This window comes from Athene cunicularia, assembly GCF_003259725.1.
Source record: "Athene cunicularia isolate RWA chromosome 1 unlocalized genomic scaffold, athCun1 chr1_part2, whole genome shotgun sequence".
Classification (NCBI taxonomy): Eukaryota; Metazoa; Chordata; class Aves; order Strigiformes; family Strigidae; genus Athene; species Athene cunicularia.
Genome location: NW_020799092.1, coordinates 74,136,926 through 74,161,898, shown reverse-complemented (window position 1 = coordinate 74,161,898; position 24,973 = coordinate 74,136,926). Strand labels below are relative to the sequence as shown.

Here is a 24,973-nt window from a genome sequence, read left to right as displayed (position 1 = left end):
GTCCTGGAGAGCAGCCTCCAGTCAGTGACATCAGCAGTTTACATAGTAGTTGAACTAAGAATAACCTTAGAGAAGTGACCCGTATCAACCTCTTAAGAGTGTAAACAGCCTGTAGCTCACAACAGTTTTCTTTTTTTTCGTGATCACAAAAGGGCCTCAATTGGATAAAAAAAGAATTGTGTTCTCAAAATACCAAACTCTTCTGCTGAATGTTCACTTGATTAAATCTCAGAAGATGAGAGAAAAAAACCACAAGAGTAAGACTTTGTGAAGAATGAGTAGTCCCTTGTAAAAAGGAAGATGAGACGACAACACTGAAAGCTGCTTCCCTAGAAGAATGTACCTTCCAAGAGGGTACATTCAGAACTATTTTTCTAATTGCATTTTTACTACAGACATTTGTAAAGTAAACCCAACCCTAAGCAGTTTTAAAGATCCCAACCTTGTTCTCTTTCTATGCACTAATTTGAGGGCATGATCCTCTTGACGTCAGTGTGTGTCTAGCGGTGGACATCTGTGGTTGCAGTGCAGGTCCTCGAGTCACATCCTATTTCCCTTTCCTCCCTTCCCATTTCTGCTGTTCCATTTATAGACAAGTTCCTCAAAGGAGGGCCAAGGGGTGCAGGGGAGGTCTGTTCTGTAGTCACAGTCCTTTGGAGATAAATACACAAAGAGACAGAGACAAAATTTCCTTTATCACACCAGAGTTCTATCAAAGAAGTCAGAGGGATTAGCTAGCTATGCTTAAGAGTGGCATTTAGACCAGGATGGGAGTGACAAAGGTACCTTTTTTCCCACTAATTCAAGAAAACAGGCATTCCTGTTTGTGATCAAAATCCTGGCTGTCCCAGAGAAGTATACTCTGTTGTCCTACAGAGTTTCATGGCTAAGAGGTTACTGAAGACACTGAAATTTTATGTTCAACATATCTGGTAGGTTTGGGTAGACTGCACAAATCCCTCTGCCTCATCCATGCACCTTGGATTTCTTATATAGACAGCAGTCTATATAACACCCACTGGTGCCCCCAAATGGATAAATAAATGTAAATATTAATAATAAAATTATCACCCTCCCCCACACTCCAATATTAAATGATAGATTGTGCCTATATACTAATGATTGACAGCAGGTGATATGATAGTGCACATGGTTACCTTGTGCAGACACACATCTCTGATGTCCCTTGCCCAGCAATCTTTAGTTAGCATGGTTCTCTCGCAACATTGCCTACCTAAGTCAGCAAGGCAGATGTGTTAGGTCCACCTGCACATCTGCACATGGTGGGACTGAATCTGACAGAGGTTGCTAGGCACAACTACAACACAAACAACTAATGCGTAAGGGAATTAATGCAGATATTCAGTGATGTCTAGATTTAATGGCTTTGTAAGAATTGTGTCTCCTGTCAATATCAAAAAGTATAACTGATAATTATATTTCCCTTTATCGTAGGAGAACATTATGCTGGTCCAAGCTTTTATAATGTGAATTGGTTTTATTTTCATTGCTGCAAGAGGTCCTTTGCTACCGCCAGTCCAAAACTATTTTGAAAACCTATATTCACATTAGCCAGTTGAGTTCCTTTGCTACACTTGCTTGCTTTTTACAAAATAATTTGTATCTGGAAAACTGGAAAAAGAATATAGGGAGAAAAATCTTTGAAGTTTCCTGAAAACAGTCATTCTCTAAATTGAAACAGCATTTTCTTAGACAGTGTCCATCCTGTGCAGCTACCCCAGATAATGACTAAGTGACTTAAACAGTGCTTCCCTATAGCAATTGCACCTCCGTACTGCACTTCTGTAGCAATTTAGAGCAGGGCTATTCATTTTGCCTTGTGAGCTCAGCCAACAGTCATTATGGTGGAAACTGCTAAAATATTAATGCCCCCACCATCATTATAAAAGTTCTCATTCCTCATTCAGACCATGGGAAAGAATGATTTTCTGGCTCATGTCAGAGAGGGAACCCCCCTGCAGGGACAGGAACAAGCAGTTACGTGTGGGGAGAGCAAGCAGGAACCTCCTAAAGCAGGTTTTGTGCCAACAGCGGAAATATCTGTTCTACTGACAGGTAAATCTGCTCACAGAGGTCCCTGTACTTCACCTCCTTTCCTGTGCAGGCACTCCTCCCACCACAGACCCTTCAGTGCTGCCAAATGCTGCCTTTGCTCCCTGGGTAGCAGGTCACACTGGTGAGCTGGTGATTGTTTCCCAGAGCTGGTTTCACTCCTTTGCTGTATCTGCTCTGCTTCCTTGTCCATCTGGACCTGTCTTGGTTGAGTAGAGAAACTAAAAGAGCTTTCCAAAGCCAGTAGTGAGGAAATTTCCTTGCCCTCAGGGGGACTGGAAGGGCACTGAAGGACCATCAGTACTTAAAGAGATCTTACAGGCTCTCTCAGATAGTGCTCTCATGGCAGCTGAGCCAAGATAACAGTGTGCTGCTTCTGGAAGGAGGATGTCTCCCTCCCTGCTCCCTTCTCCGCGGACACACATATCCACTTCTTTCCCCCCTCATCTGCTCCCAGATACATGGACCTGCCCTTTCTCTTGCATGAACTCCAGCTCTCGTCAGCCTGCTTGGCAAGGACAGATGCTATTAGTAGTTAGGACTTTTGTATCTTATTTATATAGCTTTACAGCCTGACCATACAGCTTGTGTGGGCTCTGATCCAATGCTTGGAGTCAGAGAGAAGAATGGCCCCCATGGCTTCTTGCTGTACACTCAGGGCTAGACCCTCAGCTGATAAAATGATTGCAGGTCCCAGTGGTTTAACTGAGGGTCTGGCTCAGAGTCTTGATGTGAGTGCTAGTGGGGTGTGTGTCTGTGTCATACAGAGGATGGGGAAGGGTGGGACATACAACTTGAATGCTTTCATAAAAATCTGTGTGGCTCACAGACACTGGTTATGACATGTACGCAGTATGCACTTACACTAGTATTATACTATACTTACACTAGTATGGAAATTGCAAACAGCAATGATAGGCCACAAATCTGGATTTTTCTGTCTGCGAGCTGTTCTTCAAGTCTTGAAAACAGAGGCACTAATGAAATAACTGAGCAAGCAAATCTGTTTTGCATTAACTGTCCTTTGCACTGTCAACTCACCTTCACAAGTAGCTCATGCTGCTCTGTATCTCTCCTAAGCCTGTTAGTATTGATATTAATGTGTTTTCCAGGCCCATGACATCTGACACTTTTATTACAACAGAGTTGTTCATGCCACTGCAGTTTGAGGTATCTCATCTTTTAGCACAAAACCTTGTCTGCTTTGTTATGAGCATGACACTCATTAGGAAGCTGGCAAATACATTTGAAGCTGGTGAGAAAAATGTTAAAGTGAATGTATTATAAAGGTATCTGTCCATTTTAAAAAACAATATTTTTCATATATAACAGCTGTAGGCTCAGTGGAGCAAGTCCTGGTGTCAGATGTGCAGTCTGAGAAAGCAGCTCTGAATAAAGCCAGTCAGACTCTCCGAGATCTGTCAGCACCTATAGGTAGTGTCAGACCAGCTACTGAGCCAAGTCCAGGTTTCTGTAGCCAATTATACCTCAGATTTACTTGAGAATATTCCTTGCAGGTTTCAATCCTGGACACCGAAATCCACAACAAAATTCTCATTTGCTCCAAGAGTGAAACAAAGTCCACTTGTCTTACTTCCTAAGGCTGGAATTTTATCAACAGAGCAAAAACTGAGTAAGGATTTAAAAATGTGTGATGTTTTGTACAGCTGCTAGCAGAGAGCACGAGCAGAAGAAATAGCACAACCTGCTGTTGTTTTACCAGCTCACAGATAGTTAGGCTATAAGATGTTAGCAAAGAGCTCCTCTGTCTGTCCTCAGGGTGCTGTGAGCTTCTCCAAAGAATATCGTGTTTTCAGAAGTTTCTCTGAAGGTGCAGTTAGTAGAAAATTGTAAGTGCAGGTGCTTGAAAATAACCATTTTTGCATCACTCTGAAGAAAGTAAAGTCTGAAATAAAGGGTTGGTACTATTTTGAAGGCAAATGCAACATAATGACAGTAATTTCTTTTGAAAGGAAGAATAGCACTGCGTATAATTTTATGAACCATACTTCGACAAAGGAAGAACTGTGTGCCTTGAAGTGCTAAATATGATCACCATGTTATGTTTTTAACACCTGGGTGTACTTGCAAAGGGCAATACACATCTACGTTGAAGGAGGAAAGAATGAGTCTACAGCTGCAGAGTGGAATGTGTTCATTTATGCAAGTTAATGCAAGTCCCAGAGCTCTGAGATTGTTCTGATGCTTAGACGTCTACTAGGCACAACCTACTTACTGTCAGTGCATTCTGTTTGTGTTGCCTGTTCCTCAGAGTGTAGACTAATCTCAACACTTCATTCCCTGTGAAGATTCATACTTTTTGGATTGCAGGTCATAAAATATGTACCTAAAGGTAGCTGGAAGGTTTATGAGATGAGACAGTAGACTAGTTGGAGCAGTACAATGGATTCGCAGTGAGTCTCTCAGCTTTTTCACCTCAGCCAGTCAAAGAGGATTTAGCCATTACTTCCACCTGAAGCCTACCATTGCTCTATTGCTTTCTGTGTATTTCATTGACTGATAGGTTGGGAGAGACAAGAGGCTGGGTAATGGTTAACCAGGGCATGCATGAAATTGCTTTAGTTTGAGTTCCTCCAAGGCATCTAAAAATTGAAATTCTAACTAGAGAGAGTGGGAGCAGCAGAATTCTTTTAAAGCTTCCTTTTTCCAGGGTCAGTAATTTCATAGGCTATTTGCCATTATAGATCTAGTAATGTGGGTTTCCAGAATAGCTTTAGCAATAGGTGAGTTGATAAGCCATCTCCCTCAGAATAGGGCAGAGGTTTTAGTTGCTTGACACTCAGTTCATGGGAAGATGATTTTAAAGGACAGGGCTAGAGTGTGGTCCCTATTTAAGTTGACAGTTCTTCATCCATATGGTTAAGAAGAAAGCTGGCTTCTGACTTCAATAATGGGGTCTGCTAGAAATAAGAAAAAAGCCTTATGTTTGTAAAGAGCAATATCCTCTCACTAATGGAATACTGTGAAGGAAATTGAAATAAAACTAAGTGGAAGAAAGCAGATTTCAGTCCAGTGACTCAGATCATTTATGCATGGCACATGCTGAAGGTCTGTGAGAGGTGAAGGGAAAAAAAAAGTAAGTTTGGTCTTGACAATTGAAAATGAGGAAATAGAGGTGATGAGTCCATTGTTTGCATGTTCTGCCTTTCATTTAAAGAGGAGGTTTGGTACTATTTAAGTCTATCAAGGTGCCAGACATTCTTAATGGACAGATAAGTGTGAAGAGATGCCAGTGATTATCTACACATTACCAAAGCTCATATGCTTGCCAATAATTTATATTGAATTACATTTGTTGTGCATTAAAAAAAAAAAAAAAAAAAAAGTGATTTAATCTTGCCTTGGAAACAACAGTGTGTTTGCTTATGTTGGCAATTTTACAACAAAGATAAACCACTTAGCAAAAGGGAACCTGTGCAAATCCATGGTCTTAGATCTTCTTCAGAAAAACAAATGTTTCACTCAGATACATTTTCTGTTGTGCTGTCTAAAATTAATTATTTGGTTTAGCTATGTGAAGTTTGTGAATTGGGCATTTGCCTTTTTTTTCCAATAACATGAAGTCACAAAGCAGCTTTTAATCATCTTTGCAATAATAGCACTTTACAAGTTATTTGTGCAGCTGGTTCACTAGTCAAATTTATTTGCAGTTAAAATGCAGTTAAAATACACTTCTATAAAATGTGAGAATTGTTTAGTTCATGCTTTAACTGGGTATATTTTTGGTGGTAAGCTTTTTTTTTTTTTTTTTTTTTTTACAGTATTACCATTTCTGCAGATTTAAAAAACACTGAGTCAGACAAAGACAGGACTGTAGATTGGTTATAGCCACTGGTTTTTAAATAGATGAATTAAATAATCTGCAATAGTCTCAATTCTGATCTTGCAGATGCATCTCATTTCAAGTGAGCTTTACTGATATGAAAGAGAATCAGGTCTCATAGCATAAGGTTCTACTTTTTAAATTTTCTTCTCCCCCTTTATGGGGAGAAGTCAGAATGCCCTCAAGTGCCTTAAATCCTGCAGCAGACTTTTCCTGAATTTTGAGGCAATCTTTGAAAAAGTTCTCATTTCACTGTCACCTTCCTAGACTGTAATACCCTTCTGGAGAACAATTCAATACTAGAAGAGGAACAGAAGTGCCTAATCCCCAAATATGTGGTGGAGTACAAGTTGGTTTAAGGGGAATACTCAGACAAGATTTTTCATATAATATTGTGCCAAGAAATCATGTTTTCTCTGTTCCCAGTAATCTGTATCCTTGTGGATAGGCCCTGATGTGCCATGTACATGACATTTTCCTCCAGGCCAAATAAAATTCATTGTAGAGCAATGGGAGCCACATGGTATGCACAACAAATCATCATTGTCCATGGTGAGATGCAGCTAAACAAAATATAACTTTCTTCTTGTCATATGTAGCAAAGATTGGTAGTAGACTGGAAATAATCTCTCTGCCTTCATACAAGTACATCTGGGGTCAATTGGATCTTTTAAACTCATAATACTTTAGGAATTAAGTAAATTGCTGTATTCATGCTATATTGACATCTCTTTATCCCCAAAATTTAGCTGAGGATTCACACAATACCCGTGTAAATTGTCATGGGTATTATCCAGCACGTGAAAAGACTAGCTCCTATCTAGACGAAAATTATGTGACATTTGTTTTTTACTGAATATGAAAATTACAGAATTATACATATCCAGCCTTTAAATTCAAAGTCCTTCAAAGGTGTCGTTAGATGTAGCTGTTTTGAAACAGGTTGAGGAGTTCCCTTTTTTCCAATTTAGGCATGTTCTGTCATTACAAAAATGTCTGTGACTGACCACAAAGGCAATTCTGAGTCTCGACCAAGCAGTTCCAGATTGCTGCATGCTTATACCATGCTGGAGTCAAGGAATGACAGTGTGGGCACCACATATGTGACTTGAAGCCAAGAAGTCTAAATATGCTATATAAATGTAAATAGATATTATCAGAACAGAATGATGTTTTTTTATTCAAAGCCTTTATGCCTTGGTTCTGCTGCTGGAGACTATTTAAGTTAAAGGAATGATCATGCTGTTGTGAGCCAAGTCCACTGAGATAATTTTCTAAATGAATAAAAACCCAGTCACTATTCCAACTTCTACCACTCAGTAGTGAAATATTAACCCAGAAAAGGGAGTTTGGTGGATATTCGTTTAGTCACCAGACTGGAAAAAAATACTCCACTTTCAGTAAAACAGCAAATACACACCATAAACTGAGTGCTGAACATGTACTCATGAAAGACCATCTCTGTAACTAACTGAGTTTCTGTGCATTGTGAGAATTCTGTTTCTGCATTAACCTGACTGCGGAGATGCAGTGATTCAAATCAACAGCTTCCTCTAAGCTCTAAGCCTGAAAACCATTGGATAAATGTGCTTTTCATAGTAAATTTTTCCAGTGTAATATCCTTGGTGATATTAAATATATCTCACTGTGAAGGGAAATTTGAACCCATAAGAATGGAATGTTTTGTTTTTATGGAGTGAGAACAGTGATTAATTGGGCTGTAATTTAATCAATACTCTGTTAATGTTTACTTGACAAATTTTATTAGGTCATGTTCCAATTTTAATCTTACCAGTGGCCATGTTCAGAGTCTTACTTAAAAGCTCTTTTCAGTAATAAATAATTGACCAAACCTGATTCTTCACCATTTTGCAGCTTGTGTTGCCATTTGCATCAGTAAGAAATCATTATGCAATGCTGTCACTTCAGTCTGGAACATTTTACAGATGTTTTCCTTATGATGCAGTGAAACAAATGACTGTACAAGGCACAAGGCAGGGCTCATTCCCACTTGGGTGTTTCAGTCATGAGACAGCTTTTCCCCTCCCCATTGTAACTGTCCTTGGTGGTTCCTTACTGAGAAATACTAGAAGTGTTAAGTGATAGATAACAAATGTTCTTTTGGGATGGTCACTACGGAGGTCATTCCTTCCAAATCAGAAAGAAATGGGAAGTGGAGAGCAGCCTCTGTCGTCTCCTTTCAGTTATGTAGAGAATCAGGTCTGCACATTTTGGCATGTGACACACTTGCAAAGGCCCGTGGACTGCATGAATCTAAGCAATGAAAGTGCTTTAGAGCATTTGCACAAATGTATCATTTATCCTTGCTCGGATCAAATTCCTATGGCTGAAAATGAGAAGGAATTTGCCTTCATAATCTGCATCTTAGTTACCCATGTCTCACAGGCACTTACTGTTACATGACTGGAAGCTTGTCATCAGAAGAGATTTAAAAGTAACAGGGTGATATGGATTGCTGAAATACAGTAGCCTGTGAATTTCATTACTCTCTCCTGTTAATGCCTGTGAATGTCTAATTACTAGATATTGCGATCCTGTATCCCTCTTCTTCCCTTCATTCTGTGTACTAATTGGGACATAGAACTGTTAAATAGGGATGTATCTAGAATGCAGAATTTAGAAAGCAGTAATTATTATATACAATGGATCAGAAAATCGAGTAATGCAGCCGGCTCTTATGGGTAGAGAAGAGAAAGACAATTACTCAGAAATAATGTACTCCAGCAATGCTCAGCTGATAAACTACTTTAGAGATCAGCAAAAAGAATTAGAGTAGCCCAAGGGAGCTAAAACCTCCTGCTGTGCTGTGACCATCATCAGAGAACCCTTTCCCAATAATCAGTTCCATCATATCCAGTATCAAGAATTTCCAGTTAGAAAAAGCAATGGAGGAGGTTTGTACAAAGTATGACGTCTAAGGAAGACACATCTACATCACACACACAAAATGTATGTGTGTAGCAGAGAACCCAGTAACAACAACTGTCAGAAAGAACACACCTTTATTTCTTATTGGGTAAAAACACGGTAGTGAAGTTTAGAGGGATTTTCTTTTTCCTTTTAAAAATTTGCATTTATATATTACACTTGCTTGGCTATTTTTCAGCCAGGCTATTCATCAGCCAGCTCTGGTGTAAGAAATAGTTTGGATAGGACTTAGGTTTTTATAGTACCATGCTAACCATAAGTTGTTCCTAAGCGATCCTGCTGTCAATTAATAAGCAGGCCTTTCAAAGTGTTACTAATTTAAAAAAAAAAAACCAAACACCTGACATCTTTGTCTTCACAAAACTTACATGAGAAAGGACAGTGCTGGTGTAAAGCAGTGTAGTTAGGTTTAATATATCAATGTGAAGATTTTTTTCTAAGTATTGCCAAATAAATCTCACCTAGGGGAATAGGAGCTGCAATACAAGACAATTTGTTTTCAGACTGTGCTGTAACAACATTCAGCAGTGAGCCAGACAAAACCACAGGCTTAAGTAAAAGTGACTGAGCCAAAAAATAATTGTTGTAATTATATACCAGGTAGTCAGATTAATAATTATAAGTTATTTTTTCTCCCACAGTGCTGTTTATTAGCCAGCAACAGTACGTAATCTTTGCTTTGCCTGTCACATGTTATGTGAGAGACCTTGGAAAAAAGGATTTTTTTTTTTTTCTTTTTATTTCATTCAGGAGTTGCTTTGCAAAACACTGAGTCTGATTTTCATCATGATCAGGAAGTGTAAATCACTTGTGCTGTAAGTCTGGCTTCTCTAGCAGGAAGGCTACAGTGTCCCTCCAGTGCCAAGAAGGTGGAAATACCTTTAATTTTATGTTCAATTAGATACAGTATTTGCCTTTCTATCTGAAGATTTCTGAATAGTTTAGCTTGGAGAGTTTGCTTGTGAAAGAAGTGATTCACATGTTTATTTTTGTTCTCCTAAATTAATGACTACCTGACAAGACTAAACTGTCATTGTGCTCTTTTCTATATGTTGTTTGTGTCCTCATCCAGAATTACGTCCACAGAGTAGTCATTAAGCAAAAGGCTACAGAGTTTTTACTTTTACAGCCTCTTAGCCTTTTTACAGACGAATCATAAATTCTTTCATTAGTTTCATAGAGAAACAAGTCTTAATTACCTTTTGGAAAAGATTGGAAGCCACTGTTAAATCACAGTAAAACTTAAGTGTCAAATTTGTGCTTTAATAGGGAAAATTTCCTCTGCAGAGAGGGCAAGGATTCAGGAACAGCCACCCATTGCCACCTCTGTAAGGAAAGTAAAGACCTCAGGATCTTAGAGGTGTTTCTACTGGATGCTCCCCTTAATATGCCTCTGTATTGCTTTATTTCAGTACTATGCCCTGGGGATATACTTCTGCTCGATGGCTGTCGATTCAGATCTCAATTCTCAATTAAAATTATAGTAATTGAAAAGTTGTAGCAATTCTCTATAATGCCACTATAATTTAATACTAGACAATGGACATACTAAACTTTATATCAAACATTCTGTGCACCTTGTGGCTGTTACCTCCTTCCAGTTCTTATCAACATTATATATGGCTTAACATCCAAGTGGAAATCAGTTATGAGTGGTGTTCCTCGAGGGTCCATACTGGGACCAATGCTATTTAACATCTTCATCAGTGACGTAGTGGGATTGAATGCACTCTCACCGAGTTTGTGGATGACACCAAGCTGAGTGGTGTGGTTGATGCGCTTGGGAGAAGGGATGTCATCCTCATTAAATCAGACTAAATGATCTTTGAAAGTCCCTTGACGGGCGGAAGCAATGAACCCGTGTGAACCTCATGAAGTTCAACAAGGCCAACTGTAAGATCCTGCACCTGAGTTGGGGCAATCCTCAATATCAATACAGCCTGAGTGATCAGATTGAAAGCCACCCTGCAGAGAAGGACATGGGGATACTGGTGGCTGAAAAATTGGATATGAGCTAGCAATGTTTGCTTGCAACCCAGAAAGTCAGGTTGAGGGAGGTGACTCTGCCCCTCTACTCCACTCTCATGAGACCCCACCTGCAATACTGTGTCCAGCTCTGGGGTCCCCAGTACAAGAAAGACATGGACATGATTGAGTAGGTCCAGAGGAGGGCCATGAAAATGGTCAGAGGGCTGGAACACTGCTACTATGTAGAAAGGCTGGTAGAGTTGGGATTGTTCTGCCTGGTTAAGAGAAGACTACGGAGACCTTATTTGTGGCCTTTCAATATAAAAAGGGAGCTTATTTATAAGAAAGATGGAGAAAGACTTTTTACCAGGGCTTCTAGTGACAGGACAAGGGGCAACAGTTTTAAACTGAATGTAGACTAAAATTGAACATAAGGAAGAAATTTCTTATTATGAGGGTGGTGAGGCACAGGAATGGGTTGCCCAGTGAAGCTGTGGATGTCCCATCCCTGGCAGTGTTCAAGGCCAGGTTGGACGGGGCTTTGAGCAACTTGATCTAGTGAAAGATGTCCCTGCCCATGACAGAGGGGTTGGACTGGATGATCTTCAAATGTTCCTTCCAACTCAAACCATTCTATGAGTCTATGGTACCTGCCATATTTAACCCCTGTTTCCTGATCCTGTGTATTCTTTGCTGGCATTGACATTATTTTCTGCTTTATACATAGAGCACACAATACAGCAAGCTATTGATGCTTGATCATGTGTATCCATGGGTATGGTGATATAAACATACATTAGTTTTCTTACAAAAACCAAAAGTTACAGCCCATATTTTACAAAAAAATCTTTGTTTAGTTTTAATTTCTGTCAAATTTCTGATTGCTTTATGTCATAATTTATTAAGAAAATTTCATACAGGAAAATGGTTTATGAAGGTAAATATTACCCAGTTTGGAAGTTAAAAAACCCATAGAAAACCAAGGTTAACACGAACTGTATTATGACCCTATGAAGACATTCTCTAAGACTGCAGTTATCTCACTGGTATACTCCATGCTGGTTGCATATATTTATAAAAGACACCAATGAGTCATATGTAAACATTTTGATTATAAAGATTTTCTTCATTTTCCCACAGACTTGCTGCTTTCAAACAGCTGCATCCCATTCCTGGGCTCAACAGAAGGGCTTGATTTTCGAACCCTACTGCTAGATGAGGAGAGGGGCCGGCTGCTAATCGGGGCTAAAGACCACATCTTCCTGCTCAACTTGGTTGATTTAAACAAAAATGTAAAAAAGGTCAGTTTATTTTTCACAGAGTTCATCACAAAAGTTAAATTTTATTCCTTCTACTCGTTTTTGGTTTTGTTTTTGGTTTTTTTTTTTCTCTTTTCTTCACTGGGTAACTGGCAGAGTCATTGTGTAATGTTGTGTACCAGGACTTGATAATCTCACCTCTTATACAGATTATCTTTAATCAATTGAATTTCTCATGTTATATGATCTCCTGTGAGACTAATGTCCTGAAAGAGGTCAGGTACCTGGAGGAGCCATGCAGTGCATGAAAGTAGCATCAAAATATCAGTAACTAGTCAAAAAGGTAGCTTGGAGCGTGTTCTTAATTTCTCTGGTTGTAGTCATCCTCCTGAAATTAAAATATTTGAGAGAAGGTGACTGAAGACAGCTCTTTCCTTGCTTCCTGGCATCCCTGGAACTACTTTACTGTGATATTAAGCAGAGCAAAGGCAATTTGGATTGTTTAAATTATAGTAGAAATGTTCATGGCAATTTTAATATTAACATTTATATTAATTACCAGAATTACTAGTGATAGGAGAATCTTCCACTGGGATCTGCTGTGCTCCCTTGGTGATGCCCTGTGACAGTGTGTTAACTCCAGATAATAAGATGTCAATGTAGTCTTTAGTTTTTCTAGCAGACACGATGAACTGGAGCTTTTGTAAACACAATTAACTGCTACATGTAAAAAACAGATGCTTGCACAGGAACACACGTGAAAACTACTTTCCTGTTTGTTCCAGATATACTACTTACTGAAGAAAACTAAAATTCTCAGCTGTGTTTGATAGTTTCTTTAAGCACCAGAAGGTGGTTTTAAATTACTGTGTTCTGCTGTCAGCTCAGAAGAGGTAACTGACCCTGAATTAATACAACTGCAGAGCAAGGGTTTAGCAGGTGTAACAGGTGTAACATTTTTCCCCACATATTTGAGTGCAACACTTGCTGTCATTGTATAGAAGAGATACAGTACCAGGCTGAATATCTCATTTCTTATTTTGACTTTTGCAATGTTCGATATGCCAGTTTAAAACTGAGATTCTGAGCATTTCAGGAAATTTATTCCCTGAGATGCTTTATCAAACACTTAACTTGTGTCTGCCATGTCTGTAGTTTACTCAAAACCCAGCACCTCCTCAGATTGTTGCATTAACAACAGCATTATTCATATTGCAGATTTTTCAGACTACAGATTGATTTCTGGCATAAGCTTTCTGTAGAAAACAAATTTTGTTTGTGTGAAAAGCAGATTTCTTTCTGTGGGATGCTGCTTACCTCCTGAGAAATGCTGAGTGCTGTCACCTCCTGTTATGTTCAGCAGGACTTGATAAGTTCAGAGCTTTCTGGAGGCGGCAGCACCCTGCGTGATCCTCCCCTCTGTTCAAGCTGGTAACATTTTCCCTTTAGCCAAACCAGTGCTGACCATTATGGATGTTGTGCTTTCCAAGAAGAGCAGAACACAGACTAAGCCAGGAGAATCAGCATGAAATCAGGCAGTGCCATTTAATATAGATATTGGAGAACAAAGACTCATTTCATATTGGAATGAAAATATGTGTTTCATAAACTGAATAGAGAATGTATGCCTACATATCTGTGGTAACCTGAAAGAAGGGAATAAAATTCATAGCCAATCTGGGCTGTAGAAATGATTGTCTGCAGGTTTAAATACTTCTGCTTAGTTTAACCATTCAGGTAATCTTTAACTTTTCAGACACAACACTGAGGAAAAGTATATTTAAATACCTGAAACTGACTGAAAACCTCTGAAAAACATCCTGATGTACTGAATTCCAAGATCTCTGTGGCCATTCAGCAACTTTTTAAACTTATCCTCTTAGGTAAATGCCCAGGTAACACGAGGCAATATCCCACAAGCGTTTCTCTTTGGTTCCCCTGTGCTGGTCTGATAGAAACTTGTTTGGGGAGGGAAGAGATGAGATGAAGGACGTTGTGCGAGAGAGGGAGTGTGTATAAATCTCAGTCACTGATGAGGTTTCTATGCTAAAGAATACTCTCCAGTAGCAGCAAAGTGTCAGAAAGTAGCGTTTGCCGGCGCTGTGTTTAGACTGTCAGTGGTTTGAGTTGGCGCCGGGCCAGGCGGCTCCCTTCCAGGCTTTCCCGGTGTGAGGAAACCACACATGTTGGGACTACAAGGGTCTGAAGTGTGTCCTTTGTACTCCTCTGGAGTAAGGGTTGTCTGGGGAAAAAAAAAAAAATAAAAAAAATCTGCTTATACACAGCCACTAAAATGAGAAGTAATTGATTAGAATATTAAGTTTCTGCTGGTAAGTGTTGTGTTTATTAATGATTTTGAGGAAGGAGGGTTAAAAGACAGCAAGGGTGTAAGAGAGGTGTAAGAGCTTTGAAACTAGAATGCAAGGTTGTGCATAGTTTGAGGTTTTCTTTCTTTAAAACAAAAGTGAACATGAACTGTAGAACGCTTTATGCTGGGTAGGTTCAGATTACTTTAAAGAAGTTCTTTGTTATATTAGGAATTACTGATACAAAAATCCAAGTCAGGATCCCCAACAATTTACTCTTGGAAAATCCTCTTCTGTGGATATAATTACTTGGCAAGATTATATTGTAGAGTCTGATGCTCTATATTAAGACATTTCTGGAATAGTATTCAAAGAAACATCCAAAGCACTGCATTCTCCTCCCTTTTCTAATGTATACATATATGTAATTTAATAACTTCCTCTTTACAACCTAATTATTTTCTTAAATTAGTTAATTTAACTTACATATATTAAGTTACCGCTTTATTTCCTGGTATATTTATCCTGATGAAATAAATCAATTGTTCTTCTGGAGTCCAAATTTCTTAGATCATTGTAATTTTTATTTAATTTATTGTGTAATTGGTTGAAAACTTCCTTAGCTGGCAGCTTGAAAAAATCCATCGTTTCCAGTGCTTTCAAATCTCATTATAAAACAGTAACTACCATAGTATAATAGAAAAGTCCTCCAGGATGAAAGACAAATGCAGAAAGCTAAACTGGTTACAATCTACAAATATCTAAAGCTTAACAAAGGGTAATCATCCTTCTGCAGCAGGGATATAATTTCTGTGAAGCTGTCCTGAATAGAAGCCTCTAGCTCCTATTGCAGGAATAGCATTATCAAGTGCAATAGTACTTTCTTGAAAGATACTTTGGTGCCTGACAAGTGTGGCAAGCTATTGTAAACTGGAAGATTTGTGGTTTCTTTGTATGAGAAAAGAAAGATGTTCAGCAAAAGGAAGCAGAAAAGAGCAGCAACCTATGTCTGTTAGAGTATTGCAAATGTGAACAATAAATCTGAAGACAGCTATGGCATAACCAGTAGAAGTGCAGTGTAAAAAACAAATCAAAAGCAAACCAACCAAACAAGTTTAATAGCATGAGAGGCTAGAAAGCTGGAGAAGAAATTCTATAGGAATCCTAAACTCTAGGATCCTGCTGAAAAGATTACTTTGGTTCATAGAATTTTCTTGTGAATTTGTCTAAGGCCTTTGCTATTTTACTTCTTAAACTAAATAAATACTAAATACAAAATGTTGTCAGCTGGGTAAACACTTATGAAAGAGCTGCAAAGAAATGGTGCACCTTTCTCTAAGTCCTGTGCTCGCTAGCAGTGCGAGCAGGGTTATATGTCAGCACTATTATCACTGTGTAATCCTCAGTGTGACCCGCCCATCTCTGCAGGAATAGGAATGCTATCAAGGGCTGACAAGCTTTTGAAAAGCTGCCAACCTGCAGGAGCTGTCAGTGCTAGAAGACACAGCCACATGTGGGCCAAATAGATAAACATGTCAGATCCCCAATAGCAGTTTTGGAACAAGTTGTTTTCATCTGCCCCGGTGTGTATTGGCACAAGGTCACAAATTTTGTCCCTTGGAGCATCTTCTGTTTGGAGCTGCTACTATTCTTTTGATGTTACCAGGTGCAGCTGTCTTGTGAATTATCCTTCTATGCCCTCTTGTATTGATTTTTATCTGTATTTCACAGTAAAAAATCCATATGCATATATGTATCAGCTGGGAAAATGCTTATGAAATAGGTGTAAAGAAAATCTGCACCTTTCGGTAACTCCAGTGCTTACCAACAGTCCAGGTGGGGTTATATGTCATCACTACTACCCTTGTGCAATATCTGCAGTGTGACCCACCCATATCTGTGGGAAGTGGAACATATATGTAAATATATATATGCATATATATGTAAAACAACACCCTCAAGATATAGGGGCCAAATTTTACCATCTTTGTTCTGGGAAGCATCTTCTCAGTCTGTATAAGTGTGGCCTCAATCAGGATTGAACCCAGTGGGAATTTAGCCAGTACTGAAGGGCAGCTTTCATTCTCACCATCAAGCCAGAGCGTCAGGAATACATACAGAGTCCGAGATGTTTATTGGAGATGTTTATCCACAGTAATACCAAGATTGGTCCTTCTTAAACAAATATGTGCTGCTTATTCTGTAACTCCAAGGAATTTAGCTTTCTGTCTGTCAGCAGAAGCTTTAGACTGTCGGAAGGTGAAGCTTTCTTGACCTGTCAGACGAAAAGGCTTGCCAGGAAACATCACTGAAGGCCAGAGAGTCACGTGGAAAACACTGGAGATATATGAAGTTCTGAAAGTGGGGTCATGAGGACTGGACAGTCTAGATCAAACCCAATGGAATGGGAGGAGGATGGTCATCAGTCCATCTGGGATCATGTTGGTTTGTTCTCAGTCTCTGTGAGTAGAAAAAGTTCTAAGAAACTCGGTGAAGTGAGGCTGAGATTCTATAGGGGCATGATTTGACCCTCTGCACATGGGGAATGGAGTTCCCAGGAGTGAATTCATACTGATGACCCTGCTTCTGAAACAAAGGGAATTTTTCTGGCTGTTGCAGTTCTTAGGATACTCATTTCCACCTATTAGAGTATTTCCCTTCCTCCCAAAAATAATAGAAATAGAAACCATCTTGTCTATCATTTACAGTAAAACAAGACTGGTTTTGTTTGCTATCTGTGTAGTTTAGTGTCCTGTCCCCAAAGACGATCATCAGTGGGCAGTGAAAGAAGAGTGTAAGAGGAAGCTATAATGGTTCTTCAGGTTAGGGACTTCCAGAGACAGAGGTGATAACTTTGTGCTTGATAGCCTTTGGAGGGCTCTTACGTTTGAGCTATTTAACTCTTGTTTTGGACCTCTGAAAACCTTTTGAAGTCCACAAAATCATTAGACTTCAGGCACCTGTGTAGACAAGGCAGAAGCTTTTCAACAGTGTTTACAAACACAAAACGACAGGGGCAAGACATGAAGACAGTAGTATGTAAACAGAATGACAGCAATCCTAGGTGGAAGAGAATGTCTCTGTTATTTCCTTTTGCATTGTTGCCATAAGTTATGTTTCCATAAACATCCGCTATAATTTTTATATTTTACCCATGTGTTTAGGTGTAGAGAATTGCTGGTATCCTGCGCTCTGAAAACATTTGCTCATACTGGGCTTTGACTTTTTCAAAGGTAGGATTTGTCTTCAGTCTGAAGTGATAAACATGTCAGGAGCAATGCCATTTACCCTAAAAATCCTGGTGTATGGTTTCCTTTTAGGAAGAACAGACGGTAGACAGAAGTCTGCTGTGGTTACGCTGTGGAAAATGAAGTGTAAAAGCACCAAAGCCTTTCAGGATTTAATCCAGTGTAAATGAAATCAGCATCTGGTCCATTTTCTTTAAGCTTTCACATATGCTCATAATGTACACATGGAAATGCACTTCTCAGAAAGTACTGAAAGCACTGGCTACTTCTTGATTGTGTTGGAGAGTGGATCACAGTTTTAAGAGGAAAACTGTGTCATGTGAAGGTCTTGCTTTGTTTCAGACAGATGCACTATAAAAAGTCCATTTGGTTCTAATAAGAGAACCTACTCTTAACAGCCACCTGCCAAATTTAAGCTACCAAAAGTCTGTGAATGTGTCATCCAAATACACAATTGTTACTTCCCTCTGATTTCCAGTGCGTTTTACTCAGTTTGACAGCACTGTCAAAATAAAAGAGTGCCATAGATCGACACTGGCACCTCCTGCAGTGTTGTAAATCACTCTGAAATGGTCCTGATTTCCTCTCTTCCCCCTACTCCCCATGCTGTATCAAATTACCTATTTCCAAGATCCAATTTTCTGTTACTATGAAATAATTGGAGTTGGAAATTCTGGTCAAATATCTCCCTGGATGTACATTTCAGGTATGGAAATTAGTACATCAGGTGTAGTAATACTGTTGGAAGAAGAGGTCTGTGACAGATATAAAAGAGGTTTAAGAATACATTAATGGCTTTTAGGGATCTCTTAAGTATTTCTGATAAAACTGTTAAAAAGTAAGTTAGGGGAAGAAATCTAACTAAAGACAACCTTTTCAAGGTTTCAAGATTTCAAATGCAGGGAGAGCTTCAGATAAGGAACTTAAACATATTAACTTCCTTTGTCTGCCGATAACTTTAAGATGCTAAATTCCAGAGTACAGCAAGTACAGTGGGAGAAAGTTACAAGAGCTGCTTAGGGCAACCTTCCTCTCAGGATTTGTCTATGAGAACAATGTGTCCAGTTCTCCAAGCTGTGGACTTTCCATACCACACACACGCATGCAACAGATGTGAGGTATTTAGAGAGCAACTGGTATACATGCACGGTATGCTAAAATCAGCTCATTTTCCCATTAATTAAAATACCCTTTGTTTTCAGCAAAATAATACTAAAAAAGCATGAAATTCTTTCCAGTGTTTGTTGGGAAATTCAATAAGTTTCTGGTGCTTGCAGTAATTTTCAGTGACTTAGGGTCAGTATGCAGAATTGACAAATGTCTTGGTTTTCAAGAAGCAATCACGGAACGCCCACTCTTATGGTATTGAGGTGTGACATTTATGATATTGTCTTTATGCAGCAGTGTGACACTCTTACTGGATCCCTGTTGTATCTTTTCTCAGTGCTCCTTCATCTTACTGCTTTTTCTTTGCTTTTAATTTTTCAGCTACAAATTACCAAGTTCTTCAGAAAAAAAAAAAAAAAAAAAAAAAAAAAAACTAAGTCACATTATTGTCATTTTACTGGTGTAAAATTGAGACCTGACTATAATACATAGTAGGGCAATAGCAAAACTGGGATTAGACTGTCTCCTCGTTTACTTTAGTGTTTTTGGATCATGTTGCCCTCTTTTACTGTACCCTCTTTATGGTCACATTGGGCTAAGTCATGAATCTTTTTTTTTTTTTTTCAGGCAGGGAAGTAGTTTCTCATGGAGGAGAGTTTCTCAGAGGGAGTATATTGTATATGCCAACGTGGCAATGAGTTTACAGCTCAGTCTGGCTTTGTTCTTTGGAAGCTGTAGTTAGGACTGTCATATGGGGGATTCACTTATACCAATGAGTTTAAGCTTCTGAGTTATGGTCTGTATGATTCACAAAGCCTTAATGAGACATTCTGGTGGCCAGGAAGCTGTAATCTTATTGCATGCCTTCCCTCAAGCATCAGTATAATGAATATCTCATACAAAGAATAAAACAAGTCAAGAAAGCGGGCTTTCCCTTGCTGCATCAAGAAGCTGTTTAAAATCAGTGTATTTTCCTCTAAGTGCTTCTACCACCTTCTATTCCTTCCAAATAGGAAGGAAGCAATCCCTTTCTTCTCAAATTCAGTGAGTGAGTGTTACAAGACATACTGATCAGCTGATGTCCTTCACTCCAGATAGGGACACATCCTGCTGGTGCTACATGTACCACTAATAAAAACACTCTGAAGTTTCTCGTACCAGAGGCTATACTGATAGAGAAGTGCTGAAGCACGTGTGCAGCATCGAGCATGTGAGAGGCTCCAGTGAAGTTCCCAGGGCTGCTGAAAGCCATCGACCTCAATGGGACACTCAAGTGCTTGCTGCTGGCATGAACGTGACTATCTTGGGGACATGGAACTGGAAGGAGTGATGTTGGTCAATTGGTCTCACTCCCTGCTATCACCAGCAACTACGTCATGTAGCAGTTATTCTGTTCATAACCTTGTCCAAATCTGCTGGAAAGGGCCTTGTGGGATACTTCATGCAACTTCTTTAGCAACGTTGTTGCTATACACAAGAATCTTGTTACTCTGATGTTTCAGATTTATTTTCTGTTAAAGTCTACAATTTACATTTATTTATGACCAGTTTATACCCATTTCCACTGACTGTTTATAATTCTGCTCTTCAGAGCCCTTTGAATCTTCCTGCATAATATTACCGGTCTTCATTTGTATTAGTGATACAGACTTTGTGTCAACACGTTGTTGCAGAGTGATGCGTTTTGGCTGAGTCTGCTGAAGGTTATACGGAATAGGATGACACTATTTCTTGAGGAACCTCATGAGTAACTTTCTACCACAAGTCTTTACTTATCAGATCTATTTTTTTTTTTATTTTTATCAGCTGAGCTCATCAATTTCCATGTGGCAAATCAATAAATATTTATGAGGAGCTCTGACGAAGAGGAGCTCTAACGCCTCCTTTAATGTAGTATGCAATTCAGCTATATGTTATTAAAGTGCACTATTAGAGGTGATTAAGGGCTCTTTACCATGTTATATTGTCTTTTGTACTATACTCCATTTTCATTGGAAACTTAATTTATTCCTTCCCTAGCTAAAAATTTGTTTTGAAGCCTTGCAAACAGATAAAAGACCAATAGGCCTGTAATTTGCTTAGATATCTTGTGTTCCTCCTCTTTTGTATTGTGACAATATATAGTATTTTCCACTCTTCTCCAGTATTTTCCACTATAAATCATCCCTGATTTAATAACTTCATTAGAAATGATTCTTGGAAAAGCTGTAATTTCATACAACAGTTTCTTTGGAATCAAAGTTCACTTTTATTTTTGAGGCATCACTTCCCCTAAGGATTTATAGTCTTAAGTGTTAGCCTAGGAACAAACTTGGATAAAGAAAGATAGCTACAGATAGGTGAGGAAAATACTTGTCACCAGTATTGTTCATTCATGACAGATGACAGCTTAAATGAAATTCTTACCACTGAGTCCAGATATTACTTATATATATATATATATATATATGTATAATGATATATCATCCATATATCAATATATGTATGTAAATAATCTATTTTTTTAAAATTCACTTTCCCTTTTCAGTTATTTCTTATAGTAAAAATGCATGTTGGAGAAAGGAAAACTGTTACTTTTAGAAATTACTTTCTCCTGATCTGAAAAGGACCTTTGTGGTTTTTAATGTTTTGTTTTAATCAGAAATCAATTTCCAGCTCCCCTTTAAAGCGATACCTTATCTATCCTACACTTATGTACTACTTAATTTTGTACTCCTGGGAGATTTTCTTTCACTCTGCTAGCAGAGAACTTATTAACTTTCATTTATTAGGAGATTTTAATTTCTTTCCTGTTGCTAAATTTAAGAAAATATTTGTAGAATGATTTAAAAGTAATTGTGTAAGGTTGTTTTTTCTTTATTGGACTACAGAAGATAAAATCAGAAAATCATTACAGTAGCAGATCTTTGGAATTTTGCTATGGATATTTTGCAAGGAAAATAAATGGAAGATTAAGAGAAGAAAATAATCCTTTTAAAGTATATAGTTCATGTATTTCAACTAGATACATTCTTGCTTTAAATTCAGTAACCCCACCTAGCTTTTCCAGGATTTCTTCAGACATTTCAGATAGAGATGAAACCATAAAATCTACATCAAATTTGTGCTGTTTGTAACATGAAATTATTATAAATTTAAATGTCAGTGTTGTTATCATGTTATCACCATTATTATATATGGTTTGGCTGTTTGGGGCTTTTTTTTTTGTTTTTTTTTTTTTTTTTAGAGCTTTTACTTTTTGAAAAATTTAGGAAAAAGACCTAAAAGATCTGAAAGATCTGTTAAGATGTTGCGATTGTGAATTCAGCATGTGAACTGAAAAAATTATGAAACAAAATGATGAATTTCAAAACATCAAACCATCTACAAGTTTTTAATTATGAAAGAATCTACTGGAGCATCTAATCTAACTTTTTGCATATCATGAAACTAAGTAATTTTCTCAATAAAATATAATACTAAAATTTAGTTTCACCCCCTACATAAAAGCCAACACAAATGTATGTAAATAAGCTTATGCACGTAAAAATTCAGTGGTACTATCTCACATGTCTGAAGTTACTTGTGTGTCAGTGTTTGAGGGAACCAGACCAGCGGTACTGTTACACAGCATGTGATCTAATAAAAAATTAAGTTTATGCTTTCTTGCTCAGCACATTGGCTCATTATTTATTATGCAATTTTCTTGACCTATTGCAATTTAAAACTGACAGTTTCTGGGAACCTCTCATTTCTGTTGTGGAAAGCAAATAAATATCACTTTAACTACCCCATATATAATTGCAAATTGATTTTAAAGTTGGATCACTTAGCATCACTTTTCATTGTCCAGTGTGGCCTTGTAAAATGCTAAATACTGAGGTTGTTGAGTAGCCAGAAAGTAAAACAATTGATTTTTCTGTGATAATTGGATGTGGTCAATTATCATAGAAAAGGGGGAGTGTATATCTCAGCCTGACTGGTTCAGCTTGTGTGACAAACACTTTTTCCCATGAAGGAATCTGTACAAAATCTGTGGGTAGAGTCGAGCCCATTAATACAAGTGATGTCTTCAAGCAGATGTCTTCAGATATAACTGGGCCTCCCAAATCAGGGGTCTGGTTCTTCTGTGCAGTTGGCAAGGAGAACTGGGCATTTTCAAAAGGCTGCAGAGGGACATCTTCTCTACCTAACTGGATGCCTAAACAGGCCAAAAATCTCCAAAACCCCACAAAGACCTCTAGCCTTCTCTGTTATTGATACAGGCATTCTGGGCAGAATTGGGAGTAAAGCGTATGTACAAGAGAAGTGAAGATCAGATCTCACCTTAAGTCTTGTTGGCTAAATGTATTTGGAGATCCATCATTTTATATTCCTCCAGCTGTTCCTTTTCATCAGCTTTTCTTCACCAGCACCTCTTAAACCTCAGCCCTCCTCCTTAACCCAGTGGCACTTGTGCCAGACCAGTGTTATAAGCTAGACTCATCCCAGTCGGCCCAGGCAGAGACCAGATGAGTTCACTCATGCCACCCTCAGCTCTTCCCAACAGCTTTGCAATGTTCCCAATACTTTCCTCCATATTTTCTGGTGTTGTACGCTGCGTAATCCAGACACACTGGCACGGTGGACGTCAGACTGCAATTTCGTACCTGGATGGTATCAACAATATCATTGTGAGAAAATGCTCTGGGAAAGTAAATTTGTGCTCTGGTGCTGAGACGTTGTTATACTGCCTTATCTCTAACTTTAAGTAAATATTGCTGTTAAGGGTTAAGTAACTTAAAATACATTATCTTTGCTTAGAGCCTGTAATCAGAAAGGTAACAGTAAATTCACTTGAGAGGAAATTAATTTTCTTGTGTAAAGACAATACATCCATTTTCACTGGGAAGAGAAGAGGAAGAAGTGAAATTAAAAGGCTGTTTCCAGATTGAGAGGAACACTGACTGTAGATTTTGGACACTGATAAAGCTCTTTGGCACTCAGCACTCTTTTGCTTTTCTTACCAGTGGGGGACTGAGCCTGTGTATGTGGCAAGCCACATCCTACAAGGTGCCAAAAGCTGGGTGAGCAAAAGGGAGTATTACAGCAGTTAACTCCTCTTACATGTGGTTGAGTTGTGCACCCTTCCTTGTTGATATTTTTTTTCTAATGAATATTATAATAATTCTTTAATTGTATATATATTTCACTATTTAAGATTTTATAAAGTGTGATTTGAGACTCAAGACTACTCCAAAGGATCTGTGACTATTCATAGTCTGCATACTGGTTCCTGGGACTTAAAGCAATTTTCTAACCAATATTTGCTCAAAAATTAGTGTGATTTGTTGCTGTTATTATTACTCATGAGAAATGACACTAGCTTTGTCTTGTCAAAAGATGAAGGAAAAAAGATCCATGTTCAGCATGGTGGTTCTGGAAGACTTGATATTTTGCTTCTATTTTGAATTTAATAGAATCAAACATGTAATCAATAATATCCATTTTTGACTGTTTAATTGAAATCAGTGAGCCAGAAGCTGAGCTGTTGTTTATTGATATTTATTCACTAACACAATTGGAGTTACAGTAGCTGATAGTAATTTGTCATGTGTCTCCATGTACACCAAAATCTAGTTTACAGTGCAGATGAAAGAAGCAGGAGACAATAACAATATATGCTACCATTTATGTGAGGTATTCTCCTCTAAACTTCTATGTCATTTCCTCAGTAAACTCAGTTACTGTTGATAAGTGACATTTTTAAACTGTGTGCTATTGATTTGTCAAATGTACTTTTTGTTCTACAAATTTCCTTTAAGCTACCTTTAGTTTTTTGAACAAAACTTCTTTTCATTTGAAAATTGGCAGTAAGAGCTAAGTATTTTTTTATAAAGGCGTTGCCAAGTTCACTGGACCAAATTCATCACAAATGTAATTTGCCTTATTTTGCAGGCAGTTTAGTTTCAGGATGATTGGGTCATCGTATTGTTGAGAAAAACACACAATTCATAATGGTGACAAGGTGTGCTAGCCAGCAGCTAAGTACATTTATAAGTACATATAACCAGTGAAGAAATGAACAAAGAACAAGGATTTTGATTTTAAAAACTCTTCACTTTTTGTAATGGACCCCTGTATTCAAAGTCATGTTCATTTTAATTTACATGCAAATTCCTTTAACATGCATAAATCTGTTTTAACTGTTCATTCAAGGAAATAGTTAAACTAAAGTCATAGGACAATTTATAATATGAT

General features: G+C 38.2%; 1 protein-coding gene across 2 annotated transcripts in view; it reads left to right on the top strand.

The window, feature by feature from the left end:
- The window catches only part of SEMA3D (semaphorin 3D), a 143,208-nt gene that overhangs the window by 53,753 nt on the left and 64,482 nt on the right, over positions 1-24,973 (top strand). For both annotated transcript variants that reach the window (XM_026866126.1, XM_026866119.1), the window contains exon 3: positions 11,975-12,135. In XM_026866126.1, coding sequence (XP_026721927.1) covers positions 11,975-12,135 — 161 coding nt within the window. The remainder of the gene's footprint in view (positions 1-11,974; positions 12,136-24,973) is intronic.